This window comes from Rhinopithecus bieti, unplaced genomic scaffold, assembly GCF_001698545.2.
Source record: "Rhinopithecus bieti isolate Rb0 unplaced genomic scaffold, ASM169854v2 scaffold_19723, whole genome shotgun sequence".
NCBI lineage: Eukaryota > Metazoa > Chordata > Mammalia > Primates > Cercopithecidae > Rhinopithecus > Rhinopithecus bieti.
The window spans coordinates 667,956-685,824 of NW_016809579.1; the positions used below are offsets into that span (position 1 = coordinate 667,956).

General features: G+C 55.4%; 1 protein-coding gene across 2 annotated transcripts; it reads right to left on the reverse strand.

The window, feature by feature from the left end:
* Positions 1-197: 197 nt before the first annotated feature.
* Positions 198-17,732, reverse strand: RAB36 (RAB36, member RAS oncogene family). 2 transcript variants are annotated; one of them, XM_017889772.1, is made up of 12 exons: positions 17,547-17,732; positions 17,069-17,140; positions 16,406-16,486; positions 12,314-12,405; positions 10,255-10,320; positions 9,649-9,750; positions 6,728-6,792; positions 5,023-5,074; positions 4,090-4,171; positions 3,815-3,905; positions 2,117-2,214; positions 198-1,587 (listed from the first exon to the last, which is right to left on the reverse strand). In XM_017889772.1, the coding sequence occupies exons 1-12, from the start codon at positions 17,730-17,732 to the stop codon at positions 1,336-1,338; spliced, it is 1,239 nt and encodes a 412-aa protein (XP_017745261.1). In that variant the 3' UTR covers positions 198-1,335. The 2 variants fall into 2 exon arrangements, with proteins under 2 accessions (XP_017745261.1, XP_017745262.1); XM_017889773.1 differs by having other exon boundaries at positions 1,405-1,587; positions 2,095-2,214.
* Between the last annotated feature and the right edge of the window lie 137 nt (positions 17,733-17,869).

The following is a 17,869-nucleotide window of genomic DNA, read 5'->3' on the forward strand; positions in this document are numbered from 1 at the left end:
TCTCTACTAAAATACAAAAAATTCACCGGGCGTGGTGGCGGGCGCCTATAGTCCCAGCTGCTCGGGAGGCTGAGGCAGGAGAATGGTGCAAACCCAGGAGGCAGAGCTTGCAGTGAGCCGAGACTGCGCCACTGCACTCCAGCCTGGGCAACAGACCGAGACTCTGTCTCAAAAAAAAAAAAAAAAAAAAGTGCAAAAAATATGTCAAATATGTCCAAGGGAGAATGAACAGAAAAAGATGCCACTGTTCTTCCCTAACTGGTATTTGGCAATCGCTGAGTTGAACATTTACAGGACAGCTGCAGTGTGCCAGGCCCTAGGAGAATGGCACTGATCAGAAACCTGCCTGCAAGGTGCTCACCATCTACAAGAAGCAACAGCACGGGGTGGGTGGGATGAGTGGGCATAGCCAGGCAACAGGAGCATGGGGCGGTGGGGCTGGTTCATAGTTGTAAGAAGATCCCGTGGACAAGCATACTGGGCAGAGACGCTGGGGAAGGTGTTGACTATTTCCGCCTGCCCTGCGCGTGCAGGGGGAGGCCGTGTCGGAGACGGGAACATGCTGGACTCGGCAGGGCCTCTGAAGTCCTCCAAAGATGCATGGACACCATTACAAAGGTCCTAAGAGATGTGCAGGCCAATGAAAGAGGGATGGAGAGGCAGCAGTGGGCATAGGCCCAGTTTGAGTGCCAGAGGTGGGCAGTGCCACGTTCAAGGGCTGCAGAGTGAGTTACCCTAGGGCAGCTGTGCAGCCTTCCTGCCGCAGCACACAGGTAAATGCACTGTCCAAGTGGGCCAGAAAGGCCTGAGTGGTTGTTCTGCACATTCTGTTCCGCTGACCAGGAGGGCAGGACCTAGGGATCTCAGGGGTGCCAGAGACAACCCTTCAGCCAGAATAGGTCTAAGAGACTTTTGTCCATTGTCCTCCAGAAGGGCTGGTCTTCCCAGGAACCTTGAGTATCCAGGGCAGAAGGACAGTGAGGCCTGAAGCTCTGAGACCCAGAACTGTAAGTCCTGCTGACAAGAGAAAACTCCCAGGGGGAATGGCAGGTGGCCTCTCCCTCAGGTTCTGACTTTGACAAGTCCATGTTGCCTGGAACACTGTGATGGATCCTGCGGACACATCCAAGATCACTGGGAAAGAGTGCAGGATTGACTGCTGATGTGGGCCATGGCCGAGGGGTATAGACCAGTGCAGAAGTTTGCAGTTCTGAGGCCTCTTGAGGCCAAAGGTGACTGATGACCCTGCAAATGGACTGGCCTTTCAGGGGACCACCACTCTGCCTGCACTGGCCTGGTGGTGTGGGGCTCCCAGGCAGCCAGCGGGGGCCTTTTCTAGCGCCCAACCTGCAACAGAGAAGTGACTGTGCCCTGGGGCTGAGTGCGGTGGGTGGGTGGAGGGACTGGAACTACAGCTTGAGGGCGGACACACTGCAGAGCTCGGGCTCCAGTCTCCGCTCCAGTCACGGAAGTTCCCGTCCGTGTGCGTGCAGGGAGCAGAGGCCTTCCACGCAGGCCCCAGCTAGCAGCAGCCCAGGCTGGAGGGCCTCTTGCTTTCCTGGGTCTCAGGTGGACTCCCTTCCACTCCTATAAGGAGGCGAGAAGTAATTTAGCATCAACGAAGAATCCTGTAGCTGACACTGGGCAGGGGATGCCGGCCCTGAGAGTCAGAGCTGTGAGCTGAAGCTCCTGGCCCTGTTGTTCAAGGCCTGAATGACTTGACACAGGCCAAGAGGCTGAGGGGCATTCCAGGCACTGGAACAGAGTGGGCAACGTTGCAGACTGGGAGAGCCGGGGCCAGGACACATCTGCAGAGCCTGGGATGCCCAGCCTGGGCCATGAGAACCAAATGGATGCCCATGAGGTCCATGTGTCAGGAGAACAGGGAGGGCTAGGGAGGGTCTCTCACCTGGCAGGTGGGATCAGGGAGGCTACAGGCCTGAGGCTGCAGTGACACCCTGAGAGGAGGGTCAAGAGATAGGAGAGGGCCACAAGTTCAGGAAATGGCAGGGTCTCGGGTGACAGGAGGATGGTGCATGTGGATTTTAGTCCTCCGGTCTGCTCCCCAGCCCAACCCGCCACATCTATACGCACGGATTAGTTCTCCATCGCCGACCTGGAGCCGGGGACTGCTCCGCCTCTCCAGTTCCTGCAGCACCGACTGCTCGAATGCCAGGGCGGCTACACGGCTGAAGAATGCCTTCACGTTCTCGCCTGTGGGGTCATAAGACAGCCAGGACCTCATCAATGTTTGTCCTTGCCCCTTAATGCATCTGGGTGTGAAAGCCAGGCCAGCCCACCTTCAGGTTGGCACGTAGCCCTTTCTAGAGCACCCTGACACTAACAGTGACCACGGGAGGGCAGAGCCCCACCCAGTCACGTGGGCAGCACAGTGCCAGGGGCAGGGTCCACTGGCCTGGCTTCCCACCTGGCTCCAGCCTCCCCACTCCCACCCCACTGCCTGCTTGGGCCACTCCCTCAAACTTCTGAGCCTTTGCTTCCCAGCATCTCCTCTTCCAATCAGATGCTAATATGGCCCAGGTGTTGGAACATGTGGAACTCAGGAGAGACATATGCCTGCCCTCCTGTCACTTTCCATACCTGTCCGGTGGGGCTGTGAGGATTGAATTGCTGTCAGCCCCCACATGGAGCCTTTATGCATCCTCCTCCAGGTAGAGGTGGCTGCCCATCAGAGAGCAGGCCAGTTTCCAGCCCTTAACATGCACACTGCCCTTGTGCAGCCAGCAACCTGCACAACCGCACAGGGCAGTCCTGCTTTGCCCATAGTGAGCTGTTGGTGAACTTACTGTTACTCTGATAAAGGAGGGAGGGTTCTCACAGAGCAGTTCTCACTATCGGGAAGGAGCAGTGGAAGGCACTGCCAGTTGTTTGTGTTGGGCGGGAAGTGGTGCTTCTACTTGTGATGCCAACCCTCAGTGCTCACCCAGTCTCTGACTAGATATCTGCTGTCCCCTCTTACACAGGGTAAAGACTACTGGGCCCAATTCCTGAGTCCCCAGAGCCTTGGGGGCGTACTATGTGCCAGGCCCTGTGTATGACTTCATTTCATCCCCCAACAACCTGTATTTTCCATCTGCTCTGTGTCTTTGGATTTTCTGTTTTCCTCAGTAAATACACATGGCTTTTGTAATTTAAAACGTTTGTTTCACAAAAAAAGGGAGATGGATGGCACCACCTGCTTCCCAGATGAGGAGATGGAGGTTCAAAGACGCTGGGCATCTTGCCTTGGGCTGGGGGCCCAGTATGGCCAGGGATAGACCCGGTGGAAAGTGGGTTCAGTGAGAGCTGGGGTCTGTGAGCCACAGTGATACTGGAAGGGGTGGAGCCCCTGTCACTGGGCCCTTCTCTATGCCAGATGATGTCACATGCCTGGCATTTCAGGGCTGGAGGCAGGACAGTGCAGTGGTTACAGGTGAGAGTGTGTTTAGATCCTGGCCCTGCCACCCTGTGACCGTGGAAGTTACTTCATAGGCATAAAATGGAACCTGCCTCATGAGTAGTTATGGGGTTGCCTTGGAGAATGGGCCAGCACGGCAAGACACAGGGTTGGAGTCACTATTCCCCCATCTGTGGGGCAGGCCTCCCAGCCTCCTTCTAGAGATGAGGCTGCTCCTCTTAGGCAATGAAAGATGCTGCCAGGCACCAGCACAGCAGGGCTGTGATGCCAGTGTGCACAGGGCCACAGAGGGAACAGACGGCTGGCTGCAGAGGGAAATGCTGCATGGCAGGCCCCATGGGACTGGCCCGAAAGCCGGGCTCTGCCCCACCATGCTGACAGCCCCGGCCCACTCACCGGTCTTGGCTGACACCGACCAGTACTCGGCCTGCATCTCCTTGGCCAGGTGCACGGCCTCTGCTTCGACCTGCTCACATGCCGCTCCTGACTGAGAGAAACAGCCCTTGTTGACCCAGCGTCCCAGGCTCTCTTGCAGGGAGGCCCCGGGGGATAGGCAGCTGCCTGCTTCCCACTGTGCCACCTCCCTCCCCCACCATGGCTCCTCCAATGAGGGCTGAAAGGGAAGGCATTTTCCCAAGGGCCACCCAGACCTCCAGTGCCACTCTGCTCACCAGAAGGTCCTTCTTGGTTCCCACGAGGAAGATGAAGCAGGAGCCTGCCTCGTTCTCCCTCAGAGCATCTTCCAGCCATTGCCTGGAGTGCAAGGGGGAGAGGCTGAGAGATTCACCCATTCTCCCACCCCAAACAGGGGGCAGAGAGCACACTTGGGACCTCCCCAGGGCTGGGGTGCTGGGCTGGGAGGGACAAGGAGGGCTTCCTGGCCCACACTGGCTGAGAGGATGCTGCACCTCCAGCCGGAAGGGCCTTAGCTGGACCCAAAGGGGTGGGAATACCAGAGCCCTGGCTGGAGGTGGTGAAGACCCCTCCTGGCCCCCCTCTGGCCTCTCCCGGTGAGACCTTGCATGAGTCCTGCACGTTTATCAACTAGAAATGTCACCCCCGCCTCCCTCACGGGGTTTGGAAGATGCTGGGTGCGCATGCCCCAGACCAAGGTAAGGCGAGAGGGCTTGGATCCAGTAGCTGGCCAATTCCCAGCAGTAGATGGCCTCTTGAATGGGTCACATTGCCAATTCTCTCTTCTCGAGACTGCAAGTGCCAAATTCATGTCCCTTCAAAGACTGGCTATACAGTTTTCAGGACCCATTGTGAACTGAACATGTGAGGCACCTCATTCAAAAAGTATCAGGACTTGGAACACGGCAAACGCAGAGTATTGAAGCAGGCTGGGGCCCCTCTGAGCACGTGCCTGGGGCGGCTGTGCTGGGCTCACACTCATGTGCTGACCCCTCCAGAATAAATGGGGACAAATCTCTAGGGTTAAAGGCAGCTGGACAGTAAGTGGCCCGTGGGCAGCTGGTTCTGACAAGGGGCCCAGTCACTCACACCCACCATGGGGTCAGGGTCCACTGGCCGGGCTCTGGGAGCCCTTCCAGGCAGCTTCCTGAGCCCAGGGAGACTGCAGGGGCCACAGAGCCCAGACTTACCTGGTGTGCTCCAGGGTCTGCACGTCAGTGAGGTCAAAGGCCGTGATGATCACTGGACACCCGGAAAAAGCCAACAGCCAATCAGTGCCAGGTGAGGCGGGCAAGGGGATTCCCCAGAGGTGCCCAGCTCCCAAGGAACTGCCAGGGCAGCCCCCCCAAGCACTCAGCACCAGAACCTCCTACAGTGGAGGCTGAGGAGGAGATACCCCATGGCTGTCCCCCACCAGGACCCTCCAGCCTGCACCCGGGAGCCCAGCCTCAGTGTGGGATCCAGGGAGGCAGGACAAGGTGGGCATGGAGCAAGCGCATGGGCTTTAGTGTCAGACACCCTCTGCCACTCACGGCTAAGGGAGCTCAGATGAGGGCCTTAAATTGCTGAGAGCCTCAGTTTCCCCATCTGTAAAACGGTGAGGATGAGACCTCTAGCTCTCAGGGTTGCTGTGAGGATTAAACAAGAGCAGCTGTTTTAAAAAGCTGTTAGTCCAGGGCCCGACACAGGGCCAACTTTCAACCAACGGCAGCTACAGCAGTGATGGTTTGCAACAACCCACTTTAGCGAAACAACTTCCGGGGAACCAGGTGGGCAGAAAACCGGGAGATGCAGCCCGGGCCCTCAGCTCCTCTCATCACTGGCCGCACCCCGGTCCTGTTGGGGTCCTGAGGGGAACCCCATGTGGAGGACATTACAGACAAATGCTGTCTACTGCCCCCAGGGGTGTGACCAGGGCCTGACAAGGGCTTCCTCTGCACCTTGGCTTAAGGCTTCAGGGAGACCCACACCCCTTCCAAGGCAGATGGGAAGAGAAAGGAACGGGAAAACTGAGGATAGGGATGACAGCAGCCAGGCTGCCATGTGAAGGGGTGGGCCAGGCGCCTCGCACCTCTTATTCCCAGTGGAGAAGCATCCTGTCGAGAAGAGAGGCCCGAAGAGGCAAAGGGCACAGGGGGCCATGCGGCCAGGGCAGAGCTGGAGCTCCAACCCACGGCTGAGGGCTGCATGGTTTGTTTCTATTTTTGCTTCTTTAAGTCTAAAATAAAATGTTGTAACTTTTTCACCACTACCGAGTAGACATAACGGTGCCTTATAATTTGAGTCTGGTTTTGGATACTTCTGAGGTTCTCTCACATCTCCCACTGAAATCCATTTCTGTCTTCTTCCTGGGAAGGTGGGGTAGGCGATAGGAGCTTATGCTGCCGCCCCCTGCTGACGGTGAGCCCTGCCCAGCACCACCTGGCTGCCCTTGGCCATGGAAGTGGTGGGCACCCAGCTCTGCTGGCCCCCACCTGGGACCTGCCAGTCCTCCCGCGGTCCCCCTTTCACTCCTCCTCCCTGGCCCAGCCCCCTCTGCTAAGACAAGACAAGCCTCCTCCCACCTGCCCCTGGAGTCCAGTGCTGCCCTTCTCTGAGCCTCTGAAAAAGTACTTTCATCTCTGAGCATCTTTATGAGCTGAAACTGGGGCTGAGACTTAAAGCCAGCACCCACTACCACAGGGTCCTTAAAGGGTATGATCGCCAAAGTCAGCCAGGGCCTGGGGATGAAGGCAGCTTCCCTGTTCCCAAGTAGTGGCCTGGGTGTTTTCTCAGTGGGTCTTGGAGGACAGAAAACGGGTGCCTGTGCAGAGAACTTGGGATTCCCACTGTGGAGCCTGGCAGAGACCCCACTGCTGCACGCGGTTGAGAGCCCCGACGTGGCATGTTGCTCACCCTGGGCGCCCCGGTAGTAGGCAGATGCGATGCACTTGAACTTCTCCTGCCCAGCTGTGTCCCAGCTGTGAGGTGGGTGAGAAAGAAAGGGAGATGATGTCAGGTTACACAATCACAGTGTCTTGAGCCAACAGATTACAGGACCACGGGTGGGAGACCCTAAAGGCCTCTGCCAGCTGCATGGGCTTCAGGAAGTGCCTGTTGTGAGCCAGCTGTCCCTACCCCCAGCTCCTTATGATCCCTTCCTAGGGTACCCCCAGCTCCTTATGATCCCTTCCTAGGGTGCCCCCAGTGGACTTCTCTCATTCCTAGTGGAGTAGGGTGTGGCATTAGTTGTTCTGCTGCCTGGATGGATGGAGTTGCAGCTCACTCCCTTCTGAATGAGACATTAAAATGGAACATATGGCCCAAGGCATGCCTCGCTCTGAAGATGTAGCAGTCCACTTGTAGAGAAGGCTCTGTGGATGGCACTGGGGCTCCAGGCTGGGCCTCCAGCAGTGGCTCTGCCACTTGCTTGGGTGTGACTGGGGCATTACTTCACCTTCCACGCTGCAGGTCCCAAAGTAGGGGTTGGGGATACCTAACAGGGGAGCAACAGGTGGATCTCAGCAGTTAGCTCCAGCTCTTTGGAGCACAGTAGTGAGAAGAAATTAGAAGCTAACCCCTGGCTCCATGGAAAGGAGTACAACAATCAATTAATGATGTCTGCCATGGCCATAGTCTAGAAGAGGGGAAAGAGCACCTACTGAGATCTACCCGCCCTGGTTTAGAACAAAGCAGGGAGTCACTATGCAGGGCTGAGTCTGAAAATTCTTCCCCAATCCATCGCTTTTTAAGGTCAACAGATCAAAATTGAACTTTTCTCAATAAACTGCAAAGTAGACAAATCACAAACAAGACATCAATGGTCTGAATTTTTTTTTCTTTTTTTTTTTTTTTTTGAGGGGGGGGTTTTCCTTTTTTTTCCCAGGGGAGGGTAAAATGGCATAATCTTGGCTCACTGCAACCTCCGCCTCCCAGGTTCAAGCAATTCTCTTGCCTCAGCCTCCCAAGTAGCTGGGATTACAGGCATGGACCACCATGCTCGGCTAATTTTGTATTTTTAGTAGAGATGAGGTTTCTCCATGTTGGTCAGGCTGGTCTCAAACTCCAGACCGCCTTGGCCTCCCAAAGTGCTGGGATTACAGGTATGAGCCACCATGCCTGGCCATGGTCTGAATTTTTTTCAAGTGATCTAGCATGACACTGAAGGTTTGGGCTTCATTCTTTCATTAATTCATTCATATTTTCTTTCATTTCTGAAGACTCTGGGGGAGGAGCTGGTGATGGTGGCCTAGAGATGAGCCCGTGGGGAGGCTGGCGAAGGCCTCAATGTAAGACAATGAGAGGCGGAGCCAGGACAGTGTCCCTGTTTTGTTCAGGGCCCTCTAATGAGATACCGCCTGTGGTCACACGGGTGAGCCCAGCCCCTAGCCAGTCTTTCCCGGCTCCGCCTGGGCTACCCCTACCAGCCCTTTGCTCTTCTCAGCTCTCTGGATCCCTCAGTCCTGCAGCCTTGCATTCTCCCAGCCACCTTTGCAGGACTCTCCTGACCCGTACTCTCCCTTGGGCGAGATTTGTTATCCTCCATCTCCAGGGCTTTGCTGGGGCTGTGGAAGTTCTGAGAGAAGGGGGCACTATCTTGACAGAGTTAGGAGCTGACATCCACAGGATCTGAAGGCTCAGTCCAGGCAGGGCATGGAGGATTGAGGAACCAACTCAGGCACCAGGAAGGAGCTTGGTGAATGCCAGCAGGCAAGTGGAGATGGGGGGCAGGGCCAGCCATATAGGGGAACATGGAAGGGTCTCACAGGAGAGTAGAGGTGTCTCACAGGAAGAGGTCTCACAGTAGAGTAGGGCCCGGGCCCAGGCAGGCCTGCAGCATTCTCCAGGTGCTGGGGCAGAGGGAAGCTGCCCAGCTGGGGTGGGAGAGGGTAAGCCCTGGGCCACTCAGAAGGAAGGCAGAGGAAAGGGCTGAGGCCAGTGGGGGCCATTGTGAGTCAGACTCTCTGGGCCTAGCAAGGAAGACAAACAGAAGTGGGCCGGGCATGGTGGCTCACACCTGTAATCCCAGCATTTTGGGAGGCTGAAGCGGGTGGATCATTTGAGATCAGGAGTTTGAGATCAGCCTAGCCAACATGGTGAAACCCCGTCTCTACTGAAAATACAAAAACAAATTAGTTGGGTGTGGGGGTGCACACCTGTAGTCCTACTTGGGAGGCTGAGGCAGGAGAATCGCTTGAAGTGGAGGTGGCAGTGAGTCGAGATTGCGCCACTGCACTCCAGCCTGGTTAACAGTGCAAGACTCCATCTCAAAGAAAAAAGACAGAAGTGGAAGGAAAGCAAGGCAGGGGAGAGGGAGTGAAGGCTTCAGTGTGAGGAGAAAGACGAGTGCCTCAGACCTGAGGAAGGATGTGGTGCTGTGGACTCCATCTCAGCCCTCCTTGCCCAAGCCTGGCACGCAGGGACTGGATTTGACCCCATTTTACAGGTGGGAACAGAGAGGCTCAGAGCTCAGAAGTGACCTGCTGGAGGCCACTCTGCTGACCTGGTGAGTGGGATCACAGGAGGCCCAGGTCAGGGAAGGACTGGAGCCAGGGCCTCGAGAGGAGCAGGGTGGGGATTGGGGAGGTCATGGGCAGGTGAGCAGGTCAGGCTGTGGGCATCTTCCCCAAAGCCAATGACCAAAATGAGACAACTTTGGGACTGAGGGAGTATCTAGGGGTTCTGGGAGCTGGGAAGCTGAGTGCCACACAACACCCTCAGGCTCTGCTTGTCTAGACCAGTCCTCCTTGACATGGACACAGTGCAGGAGCTCCCCAAATCCTTTCTCAGGTGCCCCAGGAAGCCGCCCACGAGTCACGGGGGAAACAGCGACTTACATCTGGAGGCTATAGGGAATTCCAGCAATCTCAAAGCGCTCAATTTCAAAGTCCACCCCAATGGTGGCCTTGTAGTCTCGGTCAAAAACATTCTTGCAAAACCTGTGGGGGATAAAGAAGTCATCACAGGGGGTGTACTCACAGAAATGTGCCCAGAAGCTTCACTTGTGACAGTGAAGGTCTTTAGGCAAATAAGGTCCACTTCCCATCAGGAAGTGATGGTCCACACAGGCCACGGGTAGGCAGGGCCGCCAGCAAGGGCAAGGTGGGGAAAGGGAGGCTGCAGGAGCTCAGAAGGCAAGCTGCGAGTTAGAAACTGAGCGAAACTGAGCAGCTATTTGCAGGGAGGGCAGTAGAGGGGAGAGCCCTGGCCCTAGGGGGACAGTCTGACAAGCGCCAGGTTCCTGGGATGCCACAATGTCTGCCCAGCCCTGTCATCTCCCCGATTTCTTGTACCCCCTTATCTGGCTCCCAGCAGGTTGAGGCCCAGCAGTTCCTGGAAACCACATGGTTTCCACTATGTTGATACTATCTGGGCCACCCAGGCAAAGGTATGACAACCTGGTGCTGGGAGAGGTGGCCGACGGGGCAGAGGAAGCCTTGTACCTGTGGATGAGGCTGGTCTTCCCCACGTAGAGATCGCCAACCACCACCACCTTGGAGAGTCTGAGCCTGTGAGAAATATGGCCGTGTTGCCCTCGGGCATGCCTTCCAGGGTGTCTTCAGACACTCACAGCCCCTTCCTTCTCTGAGCTCTCTGCTGGTGAGACACCCCTCACTCCTGGACACAGGATGGGCCACGCTGCTGAAACACTGTGTTCCCCCTCCACAGTACCAGAGGGGAGACGGGAGAGGCTGGGGACTCTGCTGCCCCTAGAGCTGCACGCCTCACCACATTTGGTCAAAGTCCCCATCCTGAGAATTAGGAATGGGCATAACAAAAGGCCAAGTCACAGGTGGAGGGGGCAGAGGCAGGAGGCCAGGGTGTGGCTGTGGTAACCAACCAATAGCCATGGGCATGTCTATGCTGTGGGGGAGCTGTGCTGAGGGTGCAGACACAGGGTCCACGTGCAGGGAGACCCCAGCACAAGGGACAGGCAGCCCCTCACCCTCCTATGCACCCCCTGGGGCTGTGCGCCCGTGTGGGTTCTGGCCTCTTGCAAGCAGGCACTCCCTGACCATGACACCACCGTGCCCTGCTCACTTAGAGGTATCTGTAAGGGTCAGACAGGCCAAGAGGTATACCCTGAACAGGGCTCAGGCTCTATACGTCTGGGCTGTGGCTTGAGGTGAATCGGCTCTGAGGTTCTTGGGCTCTCTGGGGGTTACTGCTCCCTAAGAGCAGCCGCCACCCTCACCCTTTGTGTGTGTCGTACACTCTGTGCAGAGGCGTTTCTCGGACTGTTTATTATTTTTTTAGAGATGGGGTCTCGCTGTGTTGCCCAGGCTAATCTCAAATTCCTGGGCTTGAGTGATCCTCCCACCTCAACCTCCTGAGTAACTGGGACTACAGGTACCATTGTTCCAGCTTGCCAGGACTATTGACAACACCTTAAGAGTTTTTGCAGCTCATCCCAAAGGAGGCAAACGGTCACAGCAACCAACCTGGGTAAATATCTGACAGGCACTTCCTCTGCCTGCAGACAGCAAGAGGGCACCACTGTGTCACCTGGTGACCTGGGCTGCAGGTCACCTTTCAGGTCCATGAGAGCAGGGACTGTGTCTACCCTGCTCCCAGAGGGCCCTTTTGTCCTGACTCCATTTCTCCTATGAATGAGTAAAGGTATTGACAAGGTCTTCAGCAGGTACCCTCTGATCCTCAGTCTCCCCACCTCCAGTGCTGCCCTAAGGGGTCAGGGAGATCATCTGCGTGAAGCACCTGATATGGCACCAGCATTCCCCAACAGATGCCATTACTCTCATTCCACCACCATGGCCACTTAGGCCATTCTGATCTCAGCTCTGCCTCACCCGCTCTGCAGTTTGGGAACCTCTAGCTGCGCTCTGTGGCAGCCTCATCGCACCTGTGTGACCCCTGTGAGCTCAGCCAACTTCCTGAGCAGACTATGAGCTCCTAAGGAAGAGGGGCAAAAGCAGGCCCTTGTACCTATTTGTTAAAAGAAGGAATGACTATTTCACAATCCCTGTGCCGGTGGTGGCAGGTGCTGCCATGGCAGGAACAGGGCAGACACAGCCCTCGCCCTCTTGGGCTAGGTCTAGTGAGGAATCCAGCCTGCAATTCTGTGAGATAAGTTCTTGGGGGCACAAGAGCACCCAGGAGGGGTACTCTCCCCAGTCCAGGCTTGGGGGCAAGGGTAGTGGGGGGTCCGAGAAGGCTCCCAGAGGACTTGACACTTATGCTGAGACCTGAAGGGGAAGGGGAAGGGGAAGTGAGGGGATTAGGAAAGACATTTCAGACAGAGGAAATGGACTTGTGCCAAGACCTCAGGCCGAAAAATCACCTGCGTGACTTAGAAGAGGGTAAGTTGTTCCATGTGGCAGGTGTGTTAACTGAAGCCAGATGAAAACCCCAGTCATCTTCAGGCCTGTACAGGGCTGCGCCAGCCTCGTGTGTGTGTTTCACTTGTTCATTCTTTCACACGTGCATTCATGCACTCATTCCTTCCTGCCACCTGCTCCCCCATCCCACACCCTGCAGGCTCACCCGACAGTCCCCGTGTTTCTGCATTGGCAGGCAGCGCTGACCTGCCCGTGGAAGTGCTCCCTGAGCTGCAAACAGGCTTCTGGCGTGTACCACTGCAAAGAGACAGACAGACACATCATCCTGCAAAGCTGCGGCTCCATCCCCATAGCGAAGCAGTGAGGGGAGACGGTCTTCCCAGCCTTCCTTCCTAGGCCTCACAGCTGGCAGCCTCATTAGCTTTCCCTGACCCACCTGTCATTTGTATCTGCTATTTCTTCAGCCTTGAGGCTCTGGGGCCTTGTGAGTCCAGAGGGGCGAGCCCAGGCAGAGACTCAGAGATCTGGGTCTCACCTGGGGTGGTGGTCCCCTTGCTGCATGCATGTGACAGGCCTCTGTCTGCTCTGGGCCTCAACCCTCTCAAGTCGAAAGGAGGGGAGCTCTTTTGGTGCCCAGATCCTCCAAGATCCAATCAGCCAGGTGCAAGAGTGAATGCCTGTGGTCCTAGATACTGAGGAGGCTGAGGTGGAAGGATCGCTTCAGCTCAAGAGATAGAGGCTGCAGTGAGCTATGATCATGCTGCTGCACTCCAGCTTGGGTGAGAGAGTGAGACCCTGTCTCTAATCCGTATCTTCCATGAATCTCTGATGACATTTTGTTTTAAAAACGTGCATACATGTGCCTGGAAAATGTCCTAGAAGGCGCTTTCTGTCGTCCACATTTCTTGAAAGGCAGACCTGAGCAGTGGTTTAAGAGCATGGGCCTCAGGGTCAGAAAAAACTGCATATACCCCAGCCACCCTCACCTGGTGTGTAATTAGAAAAAAATGAGATTAAACAAATTAAAGATGACCATTATTTTTTGCCATTGGATTGGCCAAGGCTAAATACAAAATGTGGCAAGGATGTGCGGAGAAGGACACCGTTGAGGCTGTTGGTGTGATCTGTGTATGGCAATGGTCCGGCCCCCCGCCCCCCACCCCTGCACAGTCACAGCCACCTGCTCTGTCCTTCTGGATGCTGCTTGGATCCACAGCTCCCCTCCCCCAGCCCCAGTGTCTTGGCCATTGATTCGGGCTCTGCCTGGCCCATCTGCCCTCTCAGTGATTGAGGCAGCAGTGATGGTGAAAGATTAGCAAAGGGCAAGTTACAGAATCTTATTGAGCTCCAGTTTCCTCAAATGTTAACAGGGATGCTCATAATAGCACCTTTTCATGTGGTCTTTGGAGGAGTAACTGAATAATGCAAGTGAGCAGCTTAGCCTGATAGTCTACTTTTCTGCAGAAGAGTGGCAGCTACCATGAACAAGCTGGCTGCTTCTTTCTGTCAGCTTCCATGACAGCTTTAAGCTGGGGACTGGCCCAGACACAATGGTCATTACAGGATGACTAGAAGACTATGGTAATGAAGGCTGCAGGGTAAGAAGTGTGAGCTGATTTCAGAGACAGGGAAACTGAGGCACGTGGAGTAAAGGGAAGGACTTGCCTGGCAAGCAGTCTGAGGACCCTGCCCAACCTGGCTGTGAATTTCTCAGGGCCCTGGGGTGCAGGATGAACTTGGCCAGCAGTGGCCTTGATCCCTGACTATTATGGGCAAGAGGGGAGAATCCCACCTGTGAAACCAGGACAGATTCCCTAGACTGCTTCCCTGGGGTAGGGAGCTCTGGAGCCAGACATAGCCAGGTCAAATCCCAGAGGTACCAGGCACAGCTGTGTGATGTCAGGCAACCCTGCTTAACTCTGATCCTCACCATCTGCTCTGCCAATGGGTTCTTCATGTCATGATACCTGGAGTGTTTTGTGCCAATCACACTTTCCTTTGTTTTGACTCAAGAAAGACCAGTCTCTGTCATCCCTAGTTACCACTGTCAAGCTCTGCAGAGAAAACAATTGCCTGAGCCTCTGTTGAGATGGAAAACCCATGGAGAATTGTCTATGGGTCTGAGACACAAAGGCTTTCTCTGTAGGTGTGTGAAGAAGGAACTTAGGGAGGAAAGTAAACAAGGGGGAAGGAGGAATGGCCACATACTCCAAATACCCAGGATCTATCTAGAGTCACCTCCTCCTCACCAGCCTGGCCACAGAATCCAAGATGCAAAAGGCCATTCCATGGAGAGGATCTCTCCCTCCACACCTGTCCTAAGCCACAGAGGCAATCACTGAGAGTAGGGGCTTATCTATCCTTCCAGAAATATTTTCTGCATATATAAACAAACAGACATTTCTCCCTATCCTTGTTTTCACACACAGGAGTATGCTGCACACACTCTACTGCACACTGTTCCACACCCTGCATTTTTACTTAACGGTTTACTTTGGCTCTGGTTGCATGTCAGCTCCTGAAGAGGTTGCCTCATTCTTCCTCACGTCTGTGCCAGGATGTATTACTTGTTTAACCAGTCTCCTCTCCGAGGATATTTACGTTGTATCTGATCTTCTATTCTTACAAACTGCTCCAACCCCGGCCGGGCGTGGTGGCTCACGCCTGTAATCCCAGCACTTTGGGAGGCCGAGGCGGGCGGATCACGAGGTCAGGAGATCGAGACCATCCTGGCTAACACAGTGAAACCCCGTCTCTACTAAAATGCAAAAAATTAGCCGGGTGCGGCGGCGGGCGCCTGTAGTCCCAGCCACTTGGGAGGCTGAGGCAGGAGAATGGCGTGAACCCGAGAGGTGGAGCTTGCAGTGAGCCAAGATTGCGCCATTGCACTCCAACCTGGGCGACTGAGTGAGACTCCGTCTCAAAAAAAAAAAAAAAAAAAAAAAAAAAAACTGCTCCAACCCCTATCCTTATGCACATTGTAAACCCATGCCAGAATATCTGCCAAGTAAATTCCTAGAAATGGAATGGCAAGGCCAGTTACAGTGGCTCACACCTATAATCCCAGTGCTTTGAGAGGCCTGGGTGGGAGGATTGCTTGAGGCCAGGAGTTCAAGACCAGCCTGGGCAACATAGCAAGACTTCGTCTCTATAAAAAAAATTAAAAATTAGCCAGGCATGGTAGCACATGCCTGTGGTCCTAGCTACTCAGGAGGCTGAGGCAGGAGGACTGCTTCAGCCCAGGAGGTAGAGGATTGAACTATGATGGCACCATTGCACTCCAGCCTGGGTGACAGAGCAAGACCCTGTCTCTAAAAAAAAAAAAGAAAAAAGAAACGGAATGGCTGGATCTCACAGGGCAGGGTCATCTGCCATACTGGTAAATATTGTCCACTGCCCCCTATGGAGGTTGTACTCAATTTGTATTCCCTGCTGCAATTAATATTGGATTTTAATACAGACACAAGAGAGCTGTGAGCTTGCAGCGGAAAACAGAGGCAGAATGGCAAGGGGAGAGAGAGCCCTGGATTTGGGGTCATGGAATTGGAATGCTGTTTTGACAATAACAATGATAATGAGAACAACAGCAACCATGACTGCAGGGGAGTTCCTGCATACCATGAGCCAGGCACCAAATATGAGAGGAATTACCTCCATGTAACATGTAACAGTGGCTCTGAGAGGTTGAGTAATTTGCCCATAGCCACACAGTTTTTTTTTTTCTGATGTGGAGTCTGGCTCTGTGGCCCAGGCTGGAGTGCAGTGGGGCGATCTCGGCTCACTGCAAGCTCTGCCTCTCAGGTTCACGCCATTCTCCTGCCTCAGCCTCCCGAGTAGCTGGGACTACAGGCGCCTGCCACTGTGCCTGGCTAATTTTTTGTATTTTTTAGTAGAGACGGGGTTTCACAGTGTTAGCCAGGATGGTCTCGATCTCCTGACCTCGTGATCCGCCCGCCTCGGCCTCCCAAAGTGCTGGGATTACAGGCGTGAGCCACCGCGCCCGGCCAAGCCACACAGTTTAATGACAGAATCAGAATGAAGGACTCACACCAAGGACTGTCTGGCTGCAAAATCCTAAACCTTATAACCTCCAGGCCACATTGCTGCCCAGTGTCACCATCAACTTGCTACCCCACCTTGGGCAGTCAATGGCCAGTCTCCCAGCTCCTCAAGGTAAATCTGGCAATGGACAGACCTCCTCGATTCACCTGCTTTACTTCTAGGCATGAGTGTAGAGTGGGGAGAGCTGATGTGGCTGCAGTGCCAGGAGAGCACTGCAGACATAATGACTCTCTACCTTAGGGAAGGTGGCGATGACACGGTCGCGGCTCACGGGGGGCCCCAAAGGTGTCGGGCAGGACCTCATTCTTCCAGAGTCCTGTGGACCCAACCAGGAGAAAGACAGTTAAGGAGCTGTGCAAATACCTGGGAACTCACCCATGAGTTTTCACCTAACTTTTCATCAGCTCCAGGCTGGGTGCAGTGGCTCATGCCTGTAATCCCAGCACTTTGGGAGGCCAAGGTGGGAGGATCACTTGGGCCCAGGAGGTTGAGACCAGCCTGGGCAACAAAGTGAGACCTCAGTCTCTAAAAATAATAATAATAATAATAATAATAATAGCAGGGCGTGGTGTCCTGTGCCTGCAGTCACAGCTACTTGGGAGGAAGGTGGGAGGAATGCTTGAGCCTGGGAGGTCAAGGCTGCAATGAACTGTTAAGGTGCCACTGCACTCCAGCCTGGGTGATAGAGTAAGAACTTGTCTCAAGAATAATAAATAAAACCAGATCCAGGCCTCCCTCTCCGTCAGGAATACGGGGCAGAGGCCATTTCTCTCAATCTGCATACAGCAGGCAGCATGGTATGGGGGAACCAGGCCTGCCCCACCCTGCCTGGGAGTCAGAAGACCTGGGTCTCCCCTTGACAGGTGTCTACCAAGGAGGAGCTCCCCTCTGAGCTTACCTTACTGGGCTGTGAGGCATGGCACAGCTCAGGCAGTGGAAGTAGAGTCGGGAGGGGTCTCCTGCTCCTAGTCTGCAAAGGATGAAGGCTCTAGGTGGGCCTGGGGGCCCTAACTTTCAGCCAACTAGGCCTTTTCCCTGAAAGCCCTCACTTCACCAGGCCTCTGACTCTTCCAGTCTCCTCAACAGCCCTCTGTCTCCTTTCTCTCTCCGGGCTCCTCTCCGGGTTGCGCTTGGGTGTCCTTGGCGGAGTCCGGTTGTCCTCCGGCATCTGACCTGGATCACCTCCACGACCAGCGCGGGCCTGGCCCAGAGTCTGCCCTCCGGAAATGAGGACGCCCCTGGGCCCTAGGCCGCTTTCCAGTTATAAGGGCGGGAAGTGGGCGCGGACGCGGTGCCCTCGTGGCCCTGGCCACGGGATGTGCCAGCACGGGCGTGGGTGACCGGGAGGGTCGGACAGAGTGGGCGAGCGGACTCACCACCGGTGGCTGCGAAAGCTGGGGCTCGGCGCGGCCTGGTCCGCCAGAGCCAGCGGCGGTGATCACCATGGCAACGAGAGCCGCGCGGGACCGGCGGGCTACACGAATCGCCGACGTCGTGGGCGGGGTCTGCGTTGGACTGACAGCGGCGCATCCAAGCATCCAGCTTGCACCGGCGATCACCATAGCAACGAGAGCCGGCCTGGAGTCTGTGCGGAGCTTGCAGCAGAGAGACTCCCGGACACCCTGGAGAGCCAGAGATCACCAAGACAACAAGGGCGGTGCTGGATGGGTGGGCGGGGGGCGGGGCCGTGGAGGCCCGG